This window comes from Stenella coeruleoalba (assembly GCF_951394435.1).
Source record: "Stenella coeruleoalba genome assembly, chromosome: 12".
NCBI lineage: Eukaryota > Metazoa > Chordata > Mammalia > Artiodactyla > Delphinidae > Stenella > Stenella coeruleoalba.
Window position 1 is genome coordinate 57,901,237 of NC_137158.1, and position 19,584 is coordinate 57,920,820.

Below are 19,584 nucleotides of genomic sequence, written 5' to 3' on the forward strand. Positions count from 1 at the left end.
TATATAGTATGTGTCCAGTATTCTGCCGGGCACTGTATGTCCATTATTTCATTTGATTCTCACAAGCTATTAATTGTTTTATTTATGTTTATTTATATCGTTGGAAGTATTATTAGCCCCAGTTCACATTAGAAAATACCTACAATCACACAGCACAGCTAGCAAGTGAAAGGCTGTCAGTCATGTGGGGATTAGTTCAAGGAGTTGATTTTCTCCTAAGACCTCACTGAGATCTGCCACGTGGACTGTAGAATGTCTCCTTAGCTCTTTCATAACGTGGCCTTATGCTCGATTTCCCCCAGCAAAGGGAAGGCTAATGATCCTCCCTCCCTTCTGCCTCACGTCCTGTTCTCTAGACTGTTATCCCTCGTGTCTGTTCCCTGGACTCAGGAAAGTGTTTTCCTGAAGAATTTAAAAACACCATGGTTAAAATAAACGTTTTTGACCTTGGATCCAAATGTCCATTTGGATTCTATAGGAAAGTAGATCCTAAATTCTGAACAACTGACTTAGAATTATAAATTGTAAATAGCAGAAGCCCTAGAGACCAGCTGGTCCAATCTCCATCTTAATACATGAATCTTTTTATATGATACTTGATGTGGACTTACAGCCTTTGCTTGAACATTCCATCGACGAGGATTTTCCAGTGTTATGATGAGGCAGGCTGTAGTCGTTAGAAAGCCATTGGTTATAATGAAGTAAAACTGCATCCCTATAACCTCTACGTAATGACTGTGTTTCTGTAGCCAAACACATTATATCTTCTCTAACAAACACCCCTTCAAGCATTTGAAAACAGCTAAGTGTTCTCCTTTCCCACGCTGACTATTCCATTATCTCAAGCATTCTCCTTAATTTCTAATTCCCATATTCACACTGATAATATTCTTACATTTGAAATATCTCTTTCAAAATATGGCACCTAGAATAGACCATACTACTCAAAATGGAGTGCCCAGTCCAGAGGACAGCAGAGTTGCTCCTTTCACTGGTCTGTCACCATATTCTACTAATATACCTGGGAATGTTTTAATGTTGTACACGGATGGATCATGCTATTAGTTCATCATTAGGTACCATATTCGGTCAACCAAAACCTTGAGGGCCTTTGTATCACTTGAACTTCTCTTGAATCAGGTCCCTCAGCCAGTCCACATTGAATTGGTCTGGTTTATTGGTGAATAACACTGCTGGTCCTCAGTGATCACCTTTCTTTTCTTAGTTATATTTCTAAAACACAAACTTTCTTTTATAGGAGGTCTCAAGCATATCCTTCTGTGGTTTCTAGAGATCACATTTTTTTTCCCTTTTTCTGAAAACAAAGGTACTTTCCCATCTGGACTGGAGATTTTAACTCATTTACGTTTTCTTATAACCTTCTGTTCTCATTCCAGTTTCCATTTTCTCTCAGCAGTGTATGTTTTAACTTCTCCAAAAAGAGCATTCCACTTAGTAGATAAGACAAAAGCAAGAGAGAGGTTGAGTAGTGGTCCCGTGCATTGGTACAGAAAGACTCATAGAACATCAGCTCTTGCACGTTATAATTATGTATGACTGTGGCCAAAATTACATATTTTAGAATTTTTCATCTCTATTGGGCTGTACTGTATTTTCAGGGTTTCAGATCATGAAACCATACAGATCTCCTCTTTTAATCTGATTTCTTTCCCTTATCTTCATTCTTTATTTTTCGTGTGTGTGGAGAGAAGTGTCGGCTTTTTAAAGTCTACTTAAAGGTTTGACAATTTATTTCATGACAAATATTTATTAAAAGGCTACTAAATGCAAAGATGAATAAGACATTTATGACATTTATTTTATGAAAAATATTTATTGAGAGCCTACCAGAGAAAGAGAAAGAAAGAGAAACTGAGAGACATATTTGAGAAAGTAGACATTAACATAAATACCACAGTAAGCAAATATGTGTAGAGGTCAGTCAGGATAAATGCCAATATGAGCTGCAAACACAACCTGTTGGCTTCCAAGACTGAAAATTAGAAGCATGGCAGGGGACACCGTTAAACTCCATCCAAACAAAATGGGTAGTGGTACCTAGAAGTGTGAAAACAGGTCCATAAAATGCAAATTTTAATATGCCACCATACTCTTAAAATCTTTCAATTGAAACAATATAAAATGAGGATGACATACTTATGACATTATGTTAAGTAGGGAAAACAGGATATAAAACTCTATACTGCATAAGCATGGCTATATCAATAGCTAGAAAAATGCATAAGAAAAGCCTTTCCAAGAAATGCATCAGATGCTAACAGCAGAGGTATATGTTCCAGAGATGATTTTCATCATTTCAAAAAACATTCTTAGATGTGTTTTGCTTTCATAAATGTTTAAAAAGACAAAAGCAGTGGTCTTTCAACCTTGATTCCTCCACAACATCCAGTTATATAGCTGATTTCTTCACTGGGGAAGAGGGACATGGTGCGTGATCCCCTCTCAGCTCCTTTGCGTTGAGAGTCACTGAGGAAATAAACTGGGTCTTTAATCCAAGTTATCCACGATGCGGGTCTGCCTGCCTGTCTTGGTATAACGCACCTACCTTTACTCAGTGAACTCAGGGGGGGCTCACTGAATAACTTACTGTCCTCTCTAAATGTAAGTAAACTCACTGAAAAATGAGGATAATATCTACCCTGAGGATTACCATGGACTAAATTATATACACTGTGTGCAAAGCACCCAGCACCATGCCTGGCTCACAGTAACACTCCATCATTCTTCTTCTAAGGGAACTAGTTAGTTTAACCTTTCACACTGTTAGGGTGAGATCAAGCGCTAGGAAAAGGAGGGTGAGCATTCCTTTTTAAACAAACTCCAACACGATATGGTTATTATCTCTCAAGTCTCCTATCATTTTCAATTCTCACCATTTTCTTTTCTTTTTTTAAGATCAGAATTCAGAATTTTAAGAATTAAGACTTCTTACACACTAATTCCAGAAGTGGGAACTACCTATCTATATGTTTCTTATTTGTTCTAGCACAGTGGACAGAAACCCTCTCCTATTCTCAGTTCCTTTAGTTTTCTTCTTTATGCCATCGTACCCCTCCCCACCAGCAGCTTACAGCAACAGGACGACATTCACTCTCCTCCAGGGCAATTTAAGAGTATCTTGAGAAAGCCCTGCCCTGTGAAATGGATTATGTCAATCCTATTATTAATACATGCCAGAACATCGTAGATCAGAGAGCATATTTTATGCGTATTATCTCATTTGATAATGTGATACCCTGTCTTCTCTTTATACTTTTATTCTTCAGCCCATTTAGAGCTGCATAAAACATTTCTACATGTTTTATTTGTGGCTATTTCTCGTGGAGGACGGGAGGGATTAAGAGTGTGGACTTCTAGTATTACAGAAGATTGTCAAAATGTGACAGGTTCTCAGCAGGTATATACGGCGTTTATACCAAGTCTTTACAACCAGCGTGGCCTGTGTGGATTTGTATACAATAAGCTGGCTGCATGTTTTTTGTTTTTTTTACTTGAAGTTTATTGGAAAGTTGAACTTCGAACTTCAAATTTTAAAACGTGAATAACTAAGAAGAGCAGCCAGGAAGAGTCCCTGTGCTGTTCGGGGCTCTTGGGGAGTTGTTGGGGGAAAGAAGGGAGCAGAGAAGGAAAGAATAGAGCAAAAGAAAGCTCTTCCTCCAGCAGATTGAATGCTGTGATTTTAAAAGCTAAGTACAGTCCCGGCCAAAGGATAAATCAGTTGGATGCTGATATGTATTTAAAGGGGAAACATACATTTTCCATACTGCAAAGAATTACTGTTCAGGCATTAGTGTGTAAATAGTGCTGCAAATGCCCACTACTTACCAAAAAAGCTTATATGCAGGGAGTTAGCAAATGCCCACTACTTAGCAAAAAAGCTTATGTGCAGGGAGTTAAACTCAGTTTCTCAGTAAACAGCTTGAATAGGGATTTTGTATTTCAGAATATTAAAGTCAGTGCCGTAAAAAGTGTCTTCCGCTTAGTATTCATGCTGAAAGAGCATCACAAAGAAGCACCCAACTTCGCAGATGTCATGTTAGCCCACATTTGTTAGAGGATTTTTGACTCATGAAAGAAGAAAATGATGCTATTTTAAATTAATTTTGTATTGAAGTATAGTTTAGTTGAGTTACAATATTACATTATTTTCAGGTGTACAGCATAGTGAACCAGTATTTTTGCAGATTATACTCCAATGATGCAATTTTTATATCATTCATCATTTGGTGCTTTCAAGGACAGAGATGCCAGTTTTGATCCATGCAACTGAAATCTCTACTCTGCACCAATCTAGAGTCAAGGAATGCTTATCCACCAATCATATGCCGTCCTGAATCCAGTAACTCATTTCCAAACGTCAGCCAACAATCAGCAGTTGGAAATGACCATGCTTTATTCTGATCTGAAATTAATTAACAATATGAGGGTGAAAATGTTAAGCTCCATTACTAACCTGCGGCTCTGCCCACTTGCGTAAGCATGGCTATGGGCAGCATGGCTTCCTTCAGAATCCTCTCCAGCTGTGTCCCTGTTCTCAGCAACAGGTGCAGGGCCACATTTAGACTCCCCACCCAAGTCTTGTCTGCCCACATCTTGTCACCTGCCAAGCAGAGACAAATAAGGAGCAAGCACACCCTGCCCTCTATTTTCCCCCATATGTACTTTAAAGAGTCCCCACAAGGTGGCAGGATTGTAACATGCTGAGATTGATGAGCCACTGCTATTTGTATTATTGTTTTAACACATTTCAGAGATAAGTGTTTCCAAAATAGCACAGGTCATGTATCACATCCATAAAGACAATGCCTCCCCTCGAGCTCACACTGGCTTGGAGAAGGACGACTCATCTTTCAACAGCCATTCTTTAAAGGTTCCTTAAAATTACCTCATCAGAAGATCCTTCCTCTTAGCTTAGATTTCTATGGGAAGCAGGGTTGAAAATGTCCTTAATGACAAGATCATTTTATTCTCGTGCAAACCTTGGGGCATTTTCTATTCCATCTCACATGGTCATTCTTTAAAATGCTATTAGGGACTTCCCTGGTGGCGCAGTGGTTGAGAGTCCACCTGCCGATGCAGGGCCTTGTTTCAGATCCACCCAAGGGAAAGTGATGCAAAGCAGACACAATCCATCCCGCCTCCCCTTAACCAAGTGAGAGGAGACATCTAGGCTTGCACCAAAAACATTACCAGATCAGAGACTGTTGGAGAATTGTCTTCCCATTTAAATCCTAAAGTAGATACACAGAAAATCCTCTTACACTGGAACCTCTCTGCCAGTTTTATAAAGGAAGGTGATAGACAGTTTATTTAAACTGTTTCCATAATATCCATCCCACTGCAAATTGATGACAGTAAATGTCAACTCGAATGTCCTTAAAGAACAATGAACTTACATAACGGCTTTATACTTTGCATTTACCTAATAGAGTGATGCACCTCTTCTATAAAACTGGCCAATCTGAGAACACGGTTTTATTAGCCACTGTTTTCCACCTGCTTCTCAGGATCCACCTGTTGTAAAAGTGAAGCAGAAGCCTCTCCGGGTAACACTGCTCTTCCTGAATTTCAAGTGGGTGTATGTACCATGTAACGCTTCTAAACAGGACCCTTAGGAAGTCAAAGGTTTTTCTAAAACAATGTAAGCAGGACCTTTTTCATCTAGAAAATCTGATAATGTGTGGCAGAGCCGCTCAGCTCAAGACCAGTGTTGGAAATCACGTGTCCAGTCTACCAGCAAGCAAGGTTAGCATGGTGTTCAGGCCACACAACGCCCCAAACATGTAAAGACAAAAGGTCTCCACGACAAATAGCTGCTACCCATAAAAGACCTACTCTTTACAATAGCCACTTTGATAATTTAAAAAATTACGTGAGAAAAGTTGTTTTATATTAACATATATATGTAGCCACTAGACAATGTTAACAATAACACAGAAATAACCTGCTGGTGGTTTCCTTTTAGGCTATGCATTATAGTTCCCTAATTCCTCCACATCCAATGACCTTTTCAATCCCTCAGTTTTTCAGAGCTGAGGGTTTAGAGATATTGTAGCTAAATTCTGCCCCTGATGGACTCCCAGCAGGTTGGATTCTCTTCGAGATTTCTGCAGGCTACTCACGTGTGTTGTGATGGTCCTCTCTACAGGAAATATTGTGAGAGGTTGATAAATGTTCCCAGTTCTATTAATAGCATCATTGAAGGCTGAGACATTAAGCTACCAAGGCCTTTCCATTTGGGCTCTTTTTGCAGTCAGGGTAATAAGAAAGGTGCCACATGTTGATTCCAAGAGAGGCCCATTCAGCTGTGTGAATAAGTAGCATGTTCCTGTTCTGCCCGCTGGGTTTTTGCATATCTGTGTGAATTTCAGCCACAGTCTGCTCTTTGTAACTGACCATCTCCTGGGAAGCAAGAAGGGAAATACTTCCATAAAGCCCAATTTTACAGCATTTCAAAACACTTAAAGCTTTTTACCTGCTGTGGCAGAGTGCTCCATTTGACTAAGCTCCAGAGAAAAGAGGGCAAGGCTTTTCCTCATCAAGTAAAAATTTCCTGTGCGCTGAGGAGTCATCTCCAAGGTACCCCCTGGGGAGAGCATGCTGCATCGAAAGCCTGCCTTGGGCTGTTTGGGAACCTCTGCTGAGTCAGCACGCACTGGGGCAGTGGCCCATCCACAGCTATTAAGTGCAGATCTTTAAAAACAGATGTGTTGTTGAGAGCAGGCAGGTTATTTATTTTCTCATGTACTTTGTGTTGTAAAAGACTTCTTAAGCAGCTTGTACTCGGAGCTATTTCTGTGAAAATAGAGACCAAGGAAAGGAATTGTGGTTTTGGTAATTTGAGGAGCCTTGATTAACTATTGAGCTGAGGGTTACGGTAGCCAAGTAAGGTCTACCCAGTCAGGTCTGGCTATGTAATTGGCAGGGCCCAGGGCCAAGTGAAAATGCAGGGTACCTTGTTCAAAAATTATTAAGAATTTCAAAATGGTGACAGCAGAGCATTAAGCTCAGTGACTACACAGGAAGCCTGCCTCTGAAGCTAGCCCTGCAGCGAGCTCTACCTCGTAAGCACCCTAGGAAGTTGATCTTTGAACAGTGGCAGTTGAAATGGTGTATGGCAGGTTACATTAAAAAGTGTGCTGGGTTGCCTAGCAACGGGCTAAGCCTGAATGGGCTGACTTGCAAGTTGAGATACACCAGCTTGAAAGTCTAAATTCATGGAAACCTTCTAGCACCGATAATTTTCAAGAAAAAGTAAGCCGGTGGGAGAGAGAAATGGGGAGGACAAGAAGGACACATTTTTCTACTCTTGTAACCCGGTGGCAAGCTTGTCATTTTCCCTGTTCAATCTTCTAACAATATAACTCTTCATAAATGAAGTAAAAGTGAGAAGGAAATTCCAGTTTGCTCAGAAATATAAATAATAGAGTTCCTTAAAGGATAATGAAAACATGCATTAATCAATGAACATTTTTGAGCACCATTCCTTTGGCAACGCAAAGGTACAGTATAAATAGTAAGTACCTACTATGTAGTAGAGTACAGAGAAGAATAAGAGGCAGCTTTCATTTCTAAGGAACTTAAACGAGATTTTGTAAGAACATTAAACTAAAATATAAGAAACCATTAGGCAGCAGCATTACATTTTTAAAGAATGGAGTCCAAAATCTCTGTTCCTTCTCTCCTTGGTATTTTACAGGCTCCTTGTGCTGCAGAATCGGAACCAGCTCTCCTGATAGGGAGCAAACAGTTTGGGCTTTCGAGAAACAGTCACATTGCAATTGCGTTTGATGACACCAAAGTTAAAAACCGGTATGATTTATTCTGAGATATTAGACAAGAACCGATAAATGGAAGTACTCAGTATTTGTTTATTCAAGTTTAATTAACTATATTTATTAATAAATGAGGTGAGCTTTTTTAGTTCACTGAATACTGTAAAGAATAGAATTACATGAATATTTGTCTGAGCCTGAGAAGCCAGTTGAGGAACTCAGCAGACCTAGATAGTCCTCACCTTGGAAAAGGTTTTGCTATCCTTTATGAAAAAGCACCACGATCGGATGCCGCTGTATCCTAGAATAAGAACGTTCTTATTCTTCTGTTTTACTTCGCATACTTTTATCTCACAGTCTCACCATTGAATTTGAAGTGCGAACCGAAGCCGAATCAGGCTTGCTCTTTTACATGGCCCGGATCAATCATGCTGATTTTGCCACAGTTCAGCTGAGAAACGGATTGCCCTACTTCAGTTATGACTTGGGAAGTGGTGACACCAACACCATGATCCCCACCAAAATCAATGATGGCCATTGGCACAAGGTAATAGTCCCCAGGATGTTGGCAGTGCCCTACGAGGGGGTTACTGGGTGGCAGCCATCGGCATTCCCCTGGTGCCAGTATTATCTTGCCAGTGCAGACACTGACTCTGGCGGTACTGGAACGCGGCCGAGGCCAAAAATACAGGAAGTGCCATATACAACTGCCCAACCTAGGAAGACGCGATCAAACCTGGGTAGGTTTATAGTCGACCACTTACATGCCTCATCATGGTGCTATAAGATTCCATCATTGCTGTACATCTGTGGTTCCCAAACATCTGTCCACAAACTAGGGCCAGGCAATTGAAGACATTTCCAGTACTCTAAGTTAGTATGATTATTATTATGGGACAATGGAGTGTGTTAATCATAAAGCTCTACGTATTCAATTGAAAGGAATAATATTTCTTCTAAGATTATATTTTCCTCTTTTTAAAGTGCTAAAATAACCTCTCTTTATGAAATAACATTTGACCAGCTTAAAAGCTGGCAACCTAAAATGGGCCCTATGGCTGCGCCTCCCCCCCCTCCCACCCCATAGTGGTCTGAGCACACCAAGAGTCTGAGAATCTGCTACCTCCCGTTTAAAGGCCTCTGGTATCATTTCCACTAACAGTCATTTGGAACAACTTTTTAAACGTTGGCCTTACACCCAGAAGCTGGTACTATTATGGGCACAGAAGGCTCACCTGCCAGCTTACTGTCCTCTTTGGCATGACTGCAAGTAGATAATATACTGCCTGATTAAAACGAAAACTCGGAATTTGTCTCTGCACCTGTGGTAGCCTATCAAGTAAAGCTTCCCTAGGTGGACAAATTAAATGTTTAATTTTTAGAGTAAGATATTATTAGATATTGGATTTTATATATTAACATATTTGGACTTGTCGTATCATATAGAAAGCCAAGGAACCTGAAAAAATACAATATAAACGCAAAGTCAACTAACTTGTTATCTAGAAATAAGAAATTTTCTAGGGAGCTTATGACTAGCAAATACTTTATGCAGGAGCTCTCATTAAGGTTTATTCTCATCTCTGGCTAATAGCGTAATAAATATGATACTTAAGAAAAAGACATATTGTTGGGCTACAATGAGGCTGGGATTACACTAAGTAGCCAAATTAAGGAGGGATTTTATCCTTGCAGGTTTTTAGAAAGTTATTTCCAAAACCAGACTAGATCAGTGTAAAATAAGGTCTTAAATTACTCTAATCCTGATGTAGATTCGTTTTTAAACCATTATTGTACTCCAGCATTTCACAGGGTTACAGGCTCCTTTTCCTAAATTCAGACTCGAGGATTTTATGCTCAAGCTAGTCTCCACACTTTTTATTTCACTCTGCCCCAGAAAATAATTCAATCCGCTGCTGTCATTTCAGCCCAGTCAGCCTTCCATCTTCCTCCCTGACGTTGTACTAATCAGCTGCTGCAGAAATGGCAGTGCAGCCCGGATGCACTGCATTCCTGCAGTTCTGCACGAGAAGTGCCTCTTAAGCAGAGGGATGCAGCATATCTGAAATTGTGCTGGGAAGACCAGGCTTTGCTCAATCAAACCAATGAACTTTTGAATTTGGACATGAATTTTGCAGCCCACTTAATTCATGACAGGGCTCTCAATCTGCAAGTTTCCTTACAACAAGCATACCTCTTGATACAGATGCTCCCTTAGCTACTATAGAAGAGTCTTCAATCTAAAACTCACCCAGGAAGATTCTCTCCTCTTTTGGAGATGGTACTCATGGAAAAGACAGACTCTGAGACATTCTGTAAACAGATTTAATTTCACCTATATTATGGGTTTAGCACATATTAGGCCCTCAGTAAGTTGTTTCACTTTTTCCTAAGGAATATCCTAAAAGTTCTTAGGCTTTATACTCTGCATATTTGAAATTTATCTATGATTGGTGTTAATGACTCCTCTTCTTTTGGTAGATTAAGATTGTTCGAATTAAGCAAGAAGGAATTATTTACGTAGACGGTGCCTCCAACAGAACCATCAGTCCCAAGAAAGCTGATATTCTGGATGTTGTGGGAATGCTGTATATTGGCGGGCTACCCATTAACTACACTACCCGAAGAATTGGTCCAGTGAGTGTCTAATTTGTTTCTTTGTGGCCTAAACAGCTGCCTGAGTCATGAATGTATTTTGAATTATTAGGTCACATTGGCCCATGACCAATTATAGATGAATAGGAAATCATCTTTTCTGAGAAGTGACAAATTTTCTAGACAGATCTGACTATGAGAGGCAATATTACAAAACAGAGTGTGGACCCTGGAGCCAGACTCCCTTGGTTTGAATATGTGCTTAACTGTTAAGTAGCTGTGCGATCCTGAGCAACTTACTTAATTTTTCTTTGAAAAGTTCCCTCTTTTGTAAAATAGTTTAATAATAATAACCAAACAAGCAAGGTTGATGGAAAGATTAAATGAGGTAATATACTTAAAGTGCTTGGAAAAATACCAAGTATACAGAAAGCACTAAGACAACAAGGAAGATGATAATGATGATATTGATGGTATTGTTTCGGGACTAGACATTTAGCAAATATTGAGAGATGCAGTATCTAGAGCAGTGATCCCCAACCTTTCTGGCACCAGGGACCAGTTTTGTGGAAGACAGTTTTTCCACAGACCCGGGGCGGGGAGGTGGAGTGGCACAGGGTTGTTTTGGGATGATTCAAGCACATTACATTTACTGTGCACTTTATTTCTATTATTATTACCTTGTAATATATAATGAAATAATTATATAAGAAGTCATCATAATGCAGAATCAGTGGGAGCCCTGAGCTTGTTTTCCTGCAACTAGATGGTCCCATCTGGGGGTGATGGGAGACAGTGACACCCAAAGCGTGTTGCTTATGTCCAGTCTACTCCGTAAGATGCAGCTTCATTGTCACTTGCCACTCACTGTTAGGGCTTTGATGTGAGTCTGCAAACAACTGATTTATTATGGTCTCTGGGCAGTCAAACCTCTCTTCTAATGACAATCTGTATTTGCAGCCGCTCCCCAGTGCTAGCGTCACTGCCTCAGCTCCACCTCAGATCATGAGGCATTAGATTCTCTCAAGGAGCGTGCAACCTAGATCCCTCGCACGCACAGTTTGCAGTAGGGTTCGCGCCCCTATGAGAATCTAATGCTGCCGCTGATCTGACAGGAGGTGGAGCTCAGGCGGTAATGCGAGCGATGGGGAGCGGCTGTAAATACAGATGAAGCGTCACTCACTCTCCCACCCCTCACCTCCTGCTGTGCGGCCCAGTTCCTAACAGGCCACAGACCAGTACCATGGGGATTGGGGATCCCTGATCTAGAGTCCTGTTATCCAGTACTGGAGTCAGAATTTAAAGTCCTCACAAATTTTGTAAATCAGTATTCACAAAATAATTTTTTGTCAGACCATGTGTCCTGGTTGGCTTTGGAAAGCACTCTTTTAAGAAGCACAGGGGATTAGTGTTTTTAGAAAACGCACTACACACGAGTGTGGTTCATTTCTATGCTCACATCAGAACACGCGACGACGCAGCATTGTTCTTCATCAAAGACAATTGTCCGTGATGGTTACAGTTCTCAGTATCTGGCCTCTTGTGGCTGATCAGTATTACTTCCCCTTCACAGCTATTGGCTGTGCTACGCAGGCCAATCAAAGTGAGAGCCTCTGAACAGAGAGTCGCAAGAGTGATTAACTTGCATCCCTTAACCCAGATGAAATATAATGAAGCAGAGTAGGATTGATTTATTTCTAAAATCCCTGAACTTTGAATGTGTCATGCGAGCTTTCAAGTTTCATGTGTATGTGCATTTTCTTAGGAAAGTATCCACTGCTTTCCTTAGATTTTCATAAGGAAGAAGCACTGAACCGAACCTAATTATCTTTTCAAGTAGAATTTGAACATAGATTGTGAAAAAAATGTATATATAGTAAGGTTAATAAACTGTTACTAGAAACATGAAATAGAAACATAAGAGACTAATTAAAAGTTACAGTTTCCATAGGGGCCCAGAGTCTGTCAAACCAGTGGTCCCACTAGAGACGTAGTGTGCAGTATTTAGAATATCTAAACAATCATATTCCAGGCTAGATACATCCTAGTTCAGCGGTCCCCAACCTTTTTGGCACCAGGGACCAGTTTCGTGGAAGACAATTTTTCCACGGACCGTGGGGCAGGGGAGATGGTTTGGGGATGATTCAAGTGCATTACATTTATCGTGCACTTTATTTCTATTAGTATTACATTGTAATATATGATGAAATAATTATACAACTCACCATAATGCTGACAGGAGACGGAGCTCAGGTGGTAATGCGAGCGATGTGGAACAGCTGTAAATACAGATGAAGCTTCGCTCGTTCGCCCGCCCCTCACCTCCTGCTGTGCGGCCAGGCCAGTCCGCCGCCCCGGGGGATGGGGACCGCTGTCTTAGTTGCGAATCACAACACCGGATTCTCTGCACCTGTGCTCTGAAGCCTGGGCTGATGGTGCCGATCCAGGCAGTTTGGGAGATGGCCTAGGACAATCGGCAGATGTTTATACACACAGAACCCCCTACCAATAATTGCATTCCACATAAAGGCAAACTTCTGCTAAAACCCGATATGTGTTTCTTCTGACCTGAATGTTTAGGTGACCTACAGCATTGATGGCTGCATCAGGAATCTTCAGATGGCAGAAGCCCCTGCCGATCTTGAACAGCCAACCTCCAGCTACCGTGTCGGGACGTGTTTTGCAAATGCTCAGAAAGGAACGTATTTTGACGGAACGGGTTTTGCCAAAGCAGGTGAGGTGCTTCCATGTCCTTTCTGTTGAATATTAACTAGGTCCAAATATTGACTTCTTGTTTGTGTGGGAAAATAAAAGTCCCTGGGGTCTGAAACTAGCATCCTTCGTTTAAACCAGAAATAAAAACTTTTAGAAGTAATAAAAAAAAATGCCTCTTAAAGATTAATACGTCTGATTCTGATAAGAACGAATAGAAGAAATAAAGCAAAAGGCTATCTGGCGAGTTTATTCCATCTCCTTCCCTGGAGATCAATCATAGCAAAATAAATGTAATTCTACAAGAAGGTTCATATGTTTATATTATGTAAGGTATCTACTTTCTAGTTTTCCCCATCTACCTTTCTTTCTGGAGATGAGACAGCATTTTCCTTGCTTCCTCTCTTCAGTTCCTTGCAAGGCTCCATTTCATGCTCTCCCCTCACACAACAATGTACACATACTGGTGCCCATTTCTTGCTGATGGAGATGATGACTGGCACCTTTCCCTGACTTTCTTTAAGTATCTCCCCCCGTTCCAGTGAGCATTTTCAGCGCAGGTCTGGATCACTGACAGTGAATGTACAATTTGGAAAGAAAAAATATGAAATCACTTGTACATAATAACAAAAAAATCTGACATTAACATACTCTAAGATAGAATCAGTCCTATGGTTACCATAGGAACATGCATTTGCTGGTTAGAAAAAAATTAATGAGTACATAATATGTTGAAGTTAACATGGGAAACAGAAGTAAATAAGATGTCATTCCCTTCCTTCAAGAACATGCTATCAATAGATAAGATTCTTTATGCTCAGAAATCACAAGAAGACAAGTAAAAATATAACTAGAAACTGTAGAAGACACACAAGCAAGGTTCTGTGGATATTTTAAGGAAACATTAATTTGGGGAAATCAGGAAAGGTTTTATGGAGGAATTGACATTTGAGGTAGGTTTAAAAGATGAGTTGAACACACATGCAAAGGTTGGAGACGGAAGAGCAGGGCCCTCCAACAGGGGATACATGGGAAATTTCCCCTGTGCAGAAGCAGAAAACAGAGAAACACAGGATATGTTAAATATTGAAATGTTGGAGGTTATGTTGAACCCCAAATTCCATGTTCTGTGAAAGCCCAAAGCTTTTCTCAAGTTTTCTGCAAATTCAGATAGCTGGCATTAGCTTCGTCAAATTGATGGCAAGCTTCAGCTTCAACTTCTGCAGTTAACAGATTAACTTACCATCCTGCCTGGGCTTTTTTGGTTCGAGATCAAACTGGACCAGAAAATTAGCCACTTCCCCAGTTTCCAATAACTCCTGCCATCACCTCAACACACAGTGTAATACAATCTATATAAGACTTGGGTGGTCAGAGGAGGTTACATTACTGGAAAATACACGACTTCAATTTAAACCTTTGACACCTTTGTCCTTAAAAGCTTTCCAGCTACCCAGTTTCTGGGGGTTAATAGCTTCTTCATTCCCCCTATCCTCTGCTGATGGCTTCATGTTATTTCTCTCTTTTCCTTATCCTCCTTTCAGGAACAGAAACAAAATCATTGTTTTATTTTGCAGAAAATTCCAGCTTCTTCTACCCTTTATTCTTAAAATCTGCCCTAAGCCCGTCTTTGTCCATTCAAACTCATCAAGGTTCTCAGTAGAAGAAAAAAGTCTTTCACATAACAGCTGCCTCCCTTCATTGGAGATAGCTGTGGTTACACATAGCATTTATTTCTTGCTTAATAAATAGGAGACCTGGAAAACATTTCCATGAGTTTTCCTCTAATATTTCATGCAGGTCTAGTCTAGCCTGATCTTAATGGATCACTTTGTTTCTAAGAAGCATGTCTTAAATACTTGCTAAAAGATTAAGTAAACCAATGAATCAAATATGGAAAATTATAAAGACTTAACTTGATGAACTAGAAAAGTCTATTTATGTCCCAGAATCTTATCCTTCAAAATTGTATTTGTAATTCCTTTCTTTATAAGTAAAATGTCTGGGGATATTTGAGCCCTTTCAGATCATCGTGGTACCATGTAGAGTGCCCCAGTGAAATTTTACTGAATAATCATTGAAATGCTTGACTTCATCCAGCAACAAGACTTCTGACAATCACACCTGGCTGCGAGATTCTTTGAGTCAATCTTAGTCTGTGTTCATTCATTGATTCAACAAATATATATTCAACCTCCACCATGTGTCAGATACTTTGGTGAGCACAGAAATAAAATGGTGAGCAATATAGGCAAAGTCCTTGCCCTCACAGAATTTATATTCTAGGAAGGAAGGCAGCCAAGAAAATAAGCAATAACTATAAATGGTGGGGGTGTAGGCCATACGAAAGTCTGGAACTTATAGTTGTCTAACACATGAATTGAAAGCTAATAAAACCATGGCATTGTACCAATTTGAATTAACAGTTCCTAAACTCGAATCCACAATTTTTTAAAAATGTTTTCATTTTACAGTTGATGGGTTCAAAGTAGGATTGGACCTTCTTGTAGAATTTGAATTCCGCACAACTAGAACCACTGGAGTTCTTCTGGGAATCAGCAGCCAGAAAATGGACGGAATGGGTATTGAAATGATCGCTGAAAAGGTAAGCATCAGCAGTCTAAGCATTTCTGCTCTCTTCACGATATTGTCGTTTACATGTAGAAAGCTCTATTTTATTTTTAACATCTTTATTGGAGTATAATTGCTTTACAATGGTGTGTTAGTTTCTGCTTTATAACAAAGTGAATCAGCTATATGTATACATATACCCTCATATCTCCTCCCTCTTGCGTCTCCCTCCCTCCCACCCTCCCTATCCCACCCCTCTAGGTGGTCACAAAGCACCGAGCTGATCTCCCTGTGCTATGCGGCTGCTTCCCACTATCTGTTTTACATTTGGTAGTGTGTATATGTCAATGCTGCTCTCTCACTTCGTCCCAGCTTACCCTTCCCCCTCCCCGTGTCCTCAAGTCCATTCTCTACGTCTGCTCTATTTTGAAGCCCTGCTCTTGTCTTTGTTGGGAGAAAGCCAGATTGGATCTTTTCATCCTTCTGGATTATCTCAATTCTTGTGTGTTTTCAACACACTTATTTTGTAGACCAGTGTAAACTTTAAATGTGCTAATTCTACGGTAAGCCAACTATGCTAATAATGGCCGAAGTGGTTTTGGTTCTCAAGCTAGTTACTGTGTGGTTAAAAGTAAAGTTATTCTCCTCTTTATGAATACATGCTCTATGAAGCTATCAATTCCAGTGGGGAAAAAAAGGGCTTAGATTGTCTAAAATCAGCCTTTGCCTCTTATAACAGTGTAGGCACCGCTCAGAAATGAAGATGTCTAGCTGACATATTGATTGCTCAATTTATTTAAAAGCATCCACATACCATTGCACAATAGAACAAATTTATAATAAAGTTATATTAGTAGAATATAAAGTATTGTGCCGGTTTGCTCACAAAGGATAATCTAATTCTAACTGCCTTTTCTGTCCCTACCTGCAGTGAGATAACCAGTTTTCATGTACTTTGTACTATAGGGCACAGGTAAAAAGAAGGCGGCAAAGCAAGCAATTTCACAAGTTTCCTATTTGCCTTTGCAACAGGAATCACACTTCAGCTCTGTTCACATTTCCAATCCTAGGGTGCCGTTGCCTCCCAAGAAGAAAAACCACACACTGACCTAAAATACGCTTTCCTTATCCTCTTCCCTCCTTCCTCTCAGTCTTCAAACCATCCTCAAAGGCAGTAAAGCAAAAAGATCCAGGAGCCCAGAGACAAAAAGGGGGAATAAGCAACACTTAATAGTTTTGACAGGAAAAAAAAAGTCTGGAGCTGCCGAAGAGGCAAGAGACTTTTTCTTCCCTCTTTGTTTCCTGGTGGGTGAGGAGAGGGGATTAAGAGCGCTGCTTAAAGGAGCTCCAGAGACGGGCGCGAGCCGCGGCTAACAGCGCGGACCCCAGAGACAAATGCTACAGCCATAAAAGGGGAAATCGACAGTAACACTTTCATAGTAGGGGACTTTAACACCCCACTTTCACCAATGGACAGATCATCCAAAATGAAAATAAATAAGGAAACACAAGCTTTAAATGATACATTAAACAAGATGGACTTAATTGATATTTATAGGACATTCCATCCAAAAACAACAGAATACACATTTTTCTCAAGTGCTCATGGAACATCTCCAGGATAGATCATATCTTGGGTTACAAATCAAGCCTTGATAAATTTAAGAAAATTGAAATTGTATCAAGTATCTTTTCCGACCACAACGCTATGAGACTAGATATCAATTACAGGAAATGATCTGTAAAAAATACAAACACATGGAGGCTAAACAATACACTACTTAATAACGAAGTGATCACTGAAGACATCAAAGAGGAAATCAAAAAATACCGAGAAACAAATGACAATGGAGACACGACGACCCAAAACCTATGGGATGCAGCAAAAGCAGTTCTAAGAGGGAAGTTTATAGCAATAAAATCCTACCTTAAGAAACAGGAAACATCTCAAATAAACAACCTAACCTTGCGCCTAAAGCAATTAGAGAAAGAAGAACAAAAAAAAACCCAAAGTTAGCAAAAGGAAAGAAATCATAAAGATGAGTTCAGAGAGAAAGGAAAAAGAAATGAAGGAAAGGATAGCAAAGATCAATAAAACTAAAAGCTGGTTCTTTGAGAAGATAAACAAAATTGATAAACCATTAGCCAGACTCATCAAGAAAAAAAGGGAGAAGACTCAAATCAATAGAATTAGAAATGAAAAAGGAGAAGTAACAACTGACACTGCAGAAATACAAATCATCCTAAGAGACTACTACAAGCAATTCTATGCCAATCAAATGGACAACCTGGAAGAAATGGACAAATTCTTAGAAATGCACAACCTGCCAAGACTGAATCAGGAAGAAATAGAAAATACGAACAGACCAATCACAAGCACTGAAATGGAAACTGTGATTAAAAATCTTCCAACAAACAAAAGCCCAGGACCAGATGGCTTCACAGGCGAATTCTATCAAACATTTAGAGAAGAGCTAACATCTATCCTTCTCAAACTCTTCCAAAATATAGTAGAGGGAGGAACACTCCCAAACTCATTCTATGAGGCCACTATCACCCTGATACCAAAACCAGAAAGGATGTCACAAAAAAGAAAACTACAGGCCAATAACACTGATGAACACAGATACAAAACTCCTCAACAAAATACTAGCAAACAGAATCCAACAACACATTAAAAGGATCATACACCATGATCAAGTGGGGTTAATTCCAGGAATGCAAGGATTCTTCAATACACACAAATCAATCAACGTGATACACCGTATTAACAAATTGAAGGAGAAAAACCATATGGTCATCTCAATAGATGCAGAGAAAGCTTTTGACAAAATTCAACACCCCTTTATGATAAAAACCTGCAGAAAGTAGGCATAGAGGGAACTTTCCTCAACATAATAAAGGCCATATATGACAAACCCACAGCAAACATAGTCCTCAATGGTGAAAAACTGAAAGCATTTCCACTAAGATCAGGAACAGGACAAGGTTGGCCACTCTCACCACTCTTATTCAACATAGTTTTGGAAGTTTTAGCCACAGCAATCAGAGAAGAAAAGGAAATAAAAGGAATCCAAATCAGAAAAGAAGAAGTAAAGCTGTCACTGTTTGCAGATGACATGATACTACACATAGAGAATCCTAAAGATGCTACCAGAAAACTACTAGAGCTAATCAATGAATTTGGTAAAGTAGCAGGATACAGAATTAATGCACAGAAATCTCTGGCATTCCTATACACTAATGATGAAAAATCTGAAAGTGAAATCAAGAAAACACTCCAATTTACCATTGCAACGAAAAGAATAAAATATCTAGGAATAAACCTACCTAAGAAGACAAAAGACCTGTATGCAGAAAATTATAAGACACTGATGAAAGAAATTAAAGATGATACAAAAAGTTGGAGAGATATACCATGTTCTTGGATTGGAAGAATCAACATTGTGAAAATAACTCTACTACCCGAAGCAATCTACAGATTCAGTGCAATCCCTATCAAACTACCAATGGCATTTTTCACAGATCTAGAACGAAAAATTTCACAATTTGTATGGAAACACAAAAGACCCCGAATAGCCAAAGCAATCTTGAGAACGAAAAACGGAGCTGGAGGAATCAGGCTCCCTGACTTCGGACTATACTACAAAGCTACAGTAATCAAGACAGTATGGTCCTGGCACAAAAACAGAAATATAGATCAATGGAACAGGATAGAAAGCCCAGAGATAAACCCACACAAATATGGTCACCTTATCTTTGATAAAGGAGGCAGGAATGTACAGTGGAGAAAGGACAGCCTCTTCAATAAGTGGTGCTGGGAAAACTGGACAGGTACATGTAAAACTATGAGATTAGATCACTCCCTAACACCATACACAAAAATAAGCTCAAAATGGATTAAAGACCT

General features: G+C 39.8%; 1 protein-coding gene across 1 annotated transcript in view; it reads left to right on the forward strand.

Moving 5' to 3' along the window:
• Positions 1–19,584, forward strand: part of LAMA2 (laminin subunit alpha 2) — a 602,802-nt gene that overhangs the window by 576,770 nt on the left and 6,448 nt on the right. Inside the window, exons 57-61 of the mRNA XM_079939315.1 lie at positions 7,721–7,833; positions 8,154–8,343; positions 10,278–10,433; positions 12,972–13,125; positions 15,578–15,708. Coding sequence (XP_079795441.1) covers positions 7,721–7,833; positions 8,154–8,343; positions 10,278–10,433; positions 12,972–13,125; positions 15,578–15,708 — 744 coding nt within the window. The remainder of the gene's footprint in view (positions 1–7,720; positions 7,834–8,153; positions 8,344–10,277; positions 10,434–12,971; positions 13,126–15,577; positions 15,709–19,584) is intronic.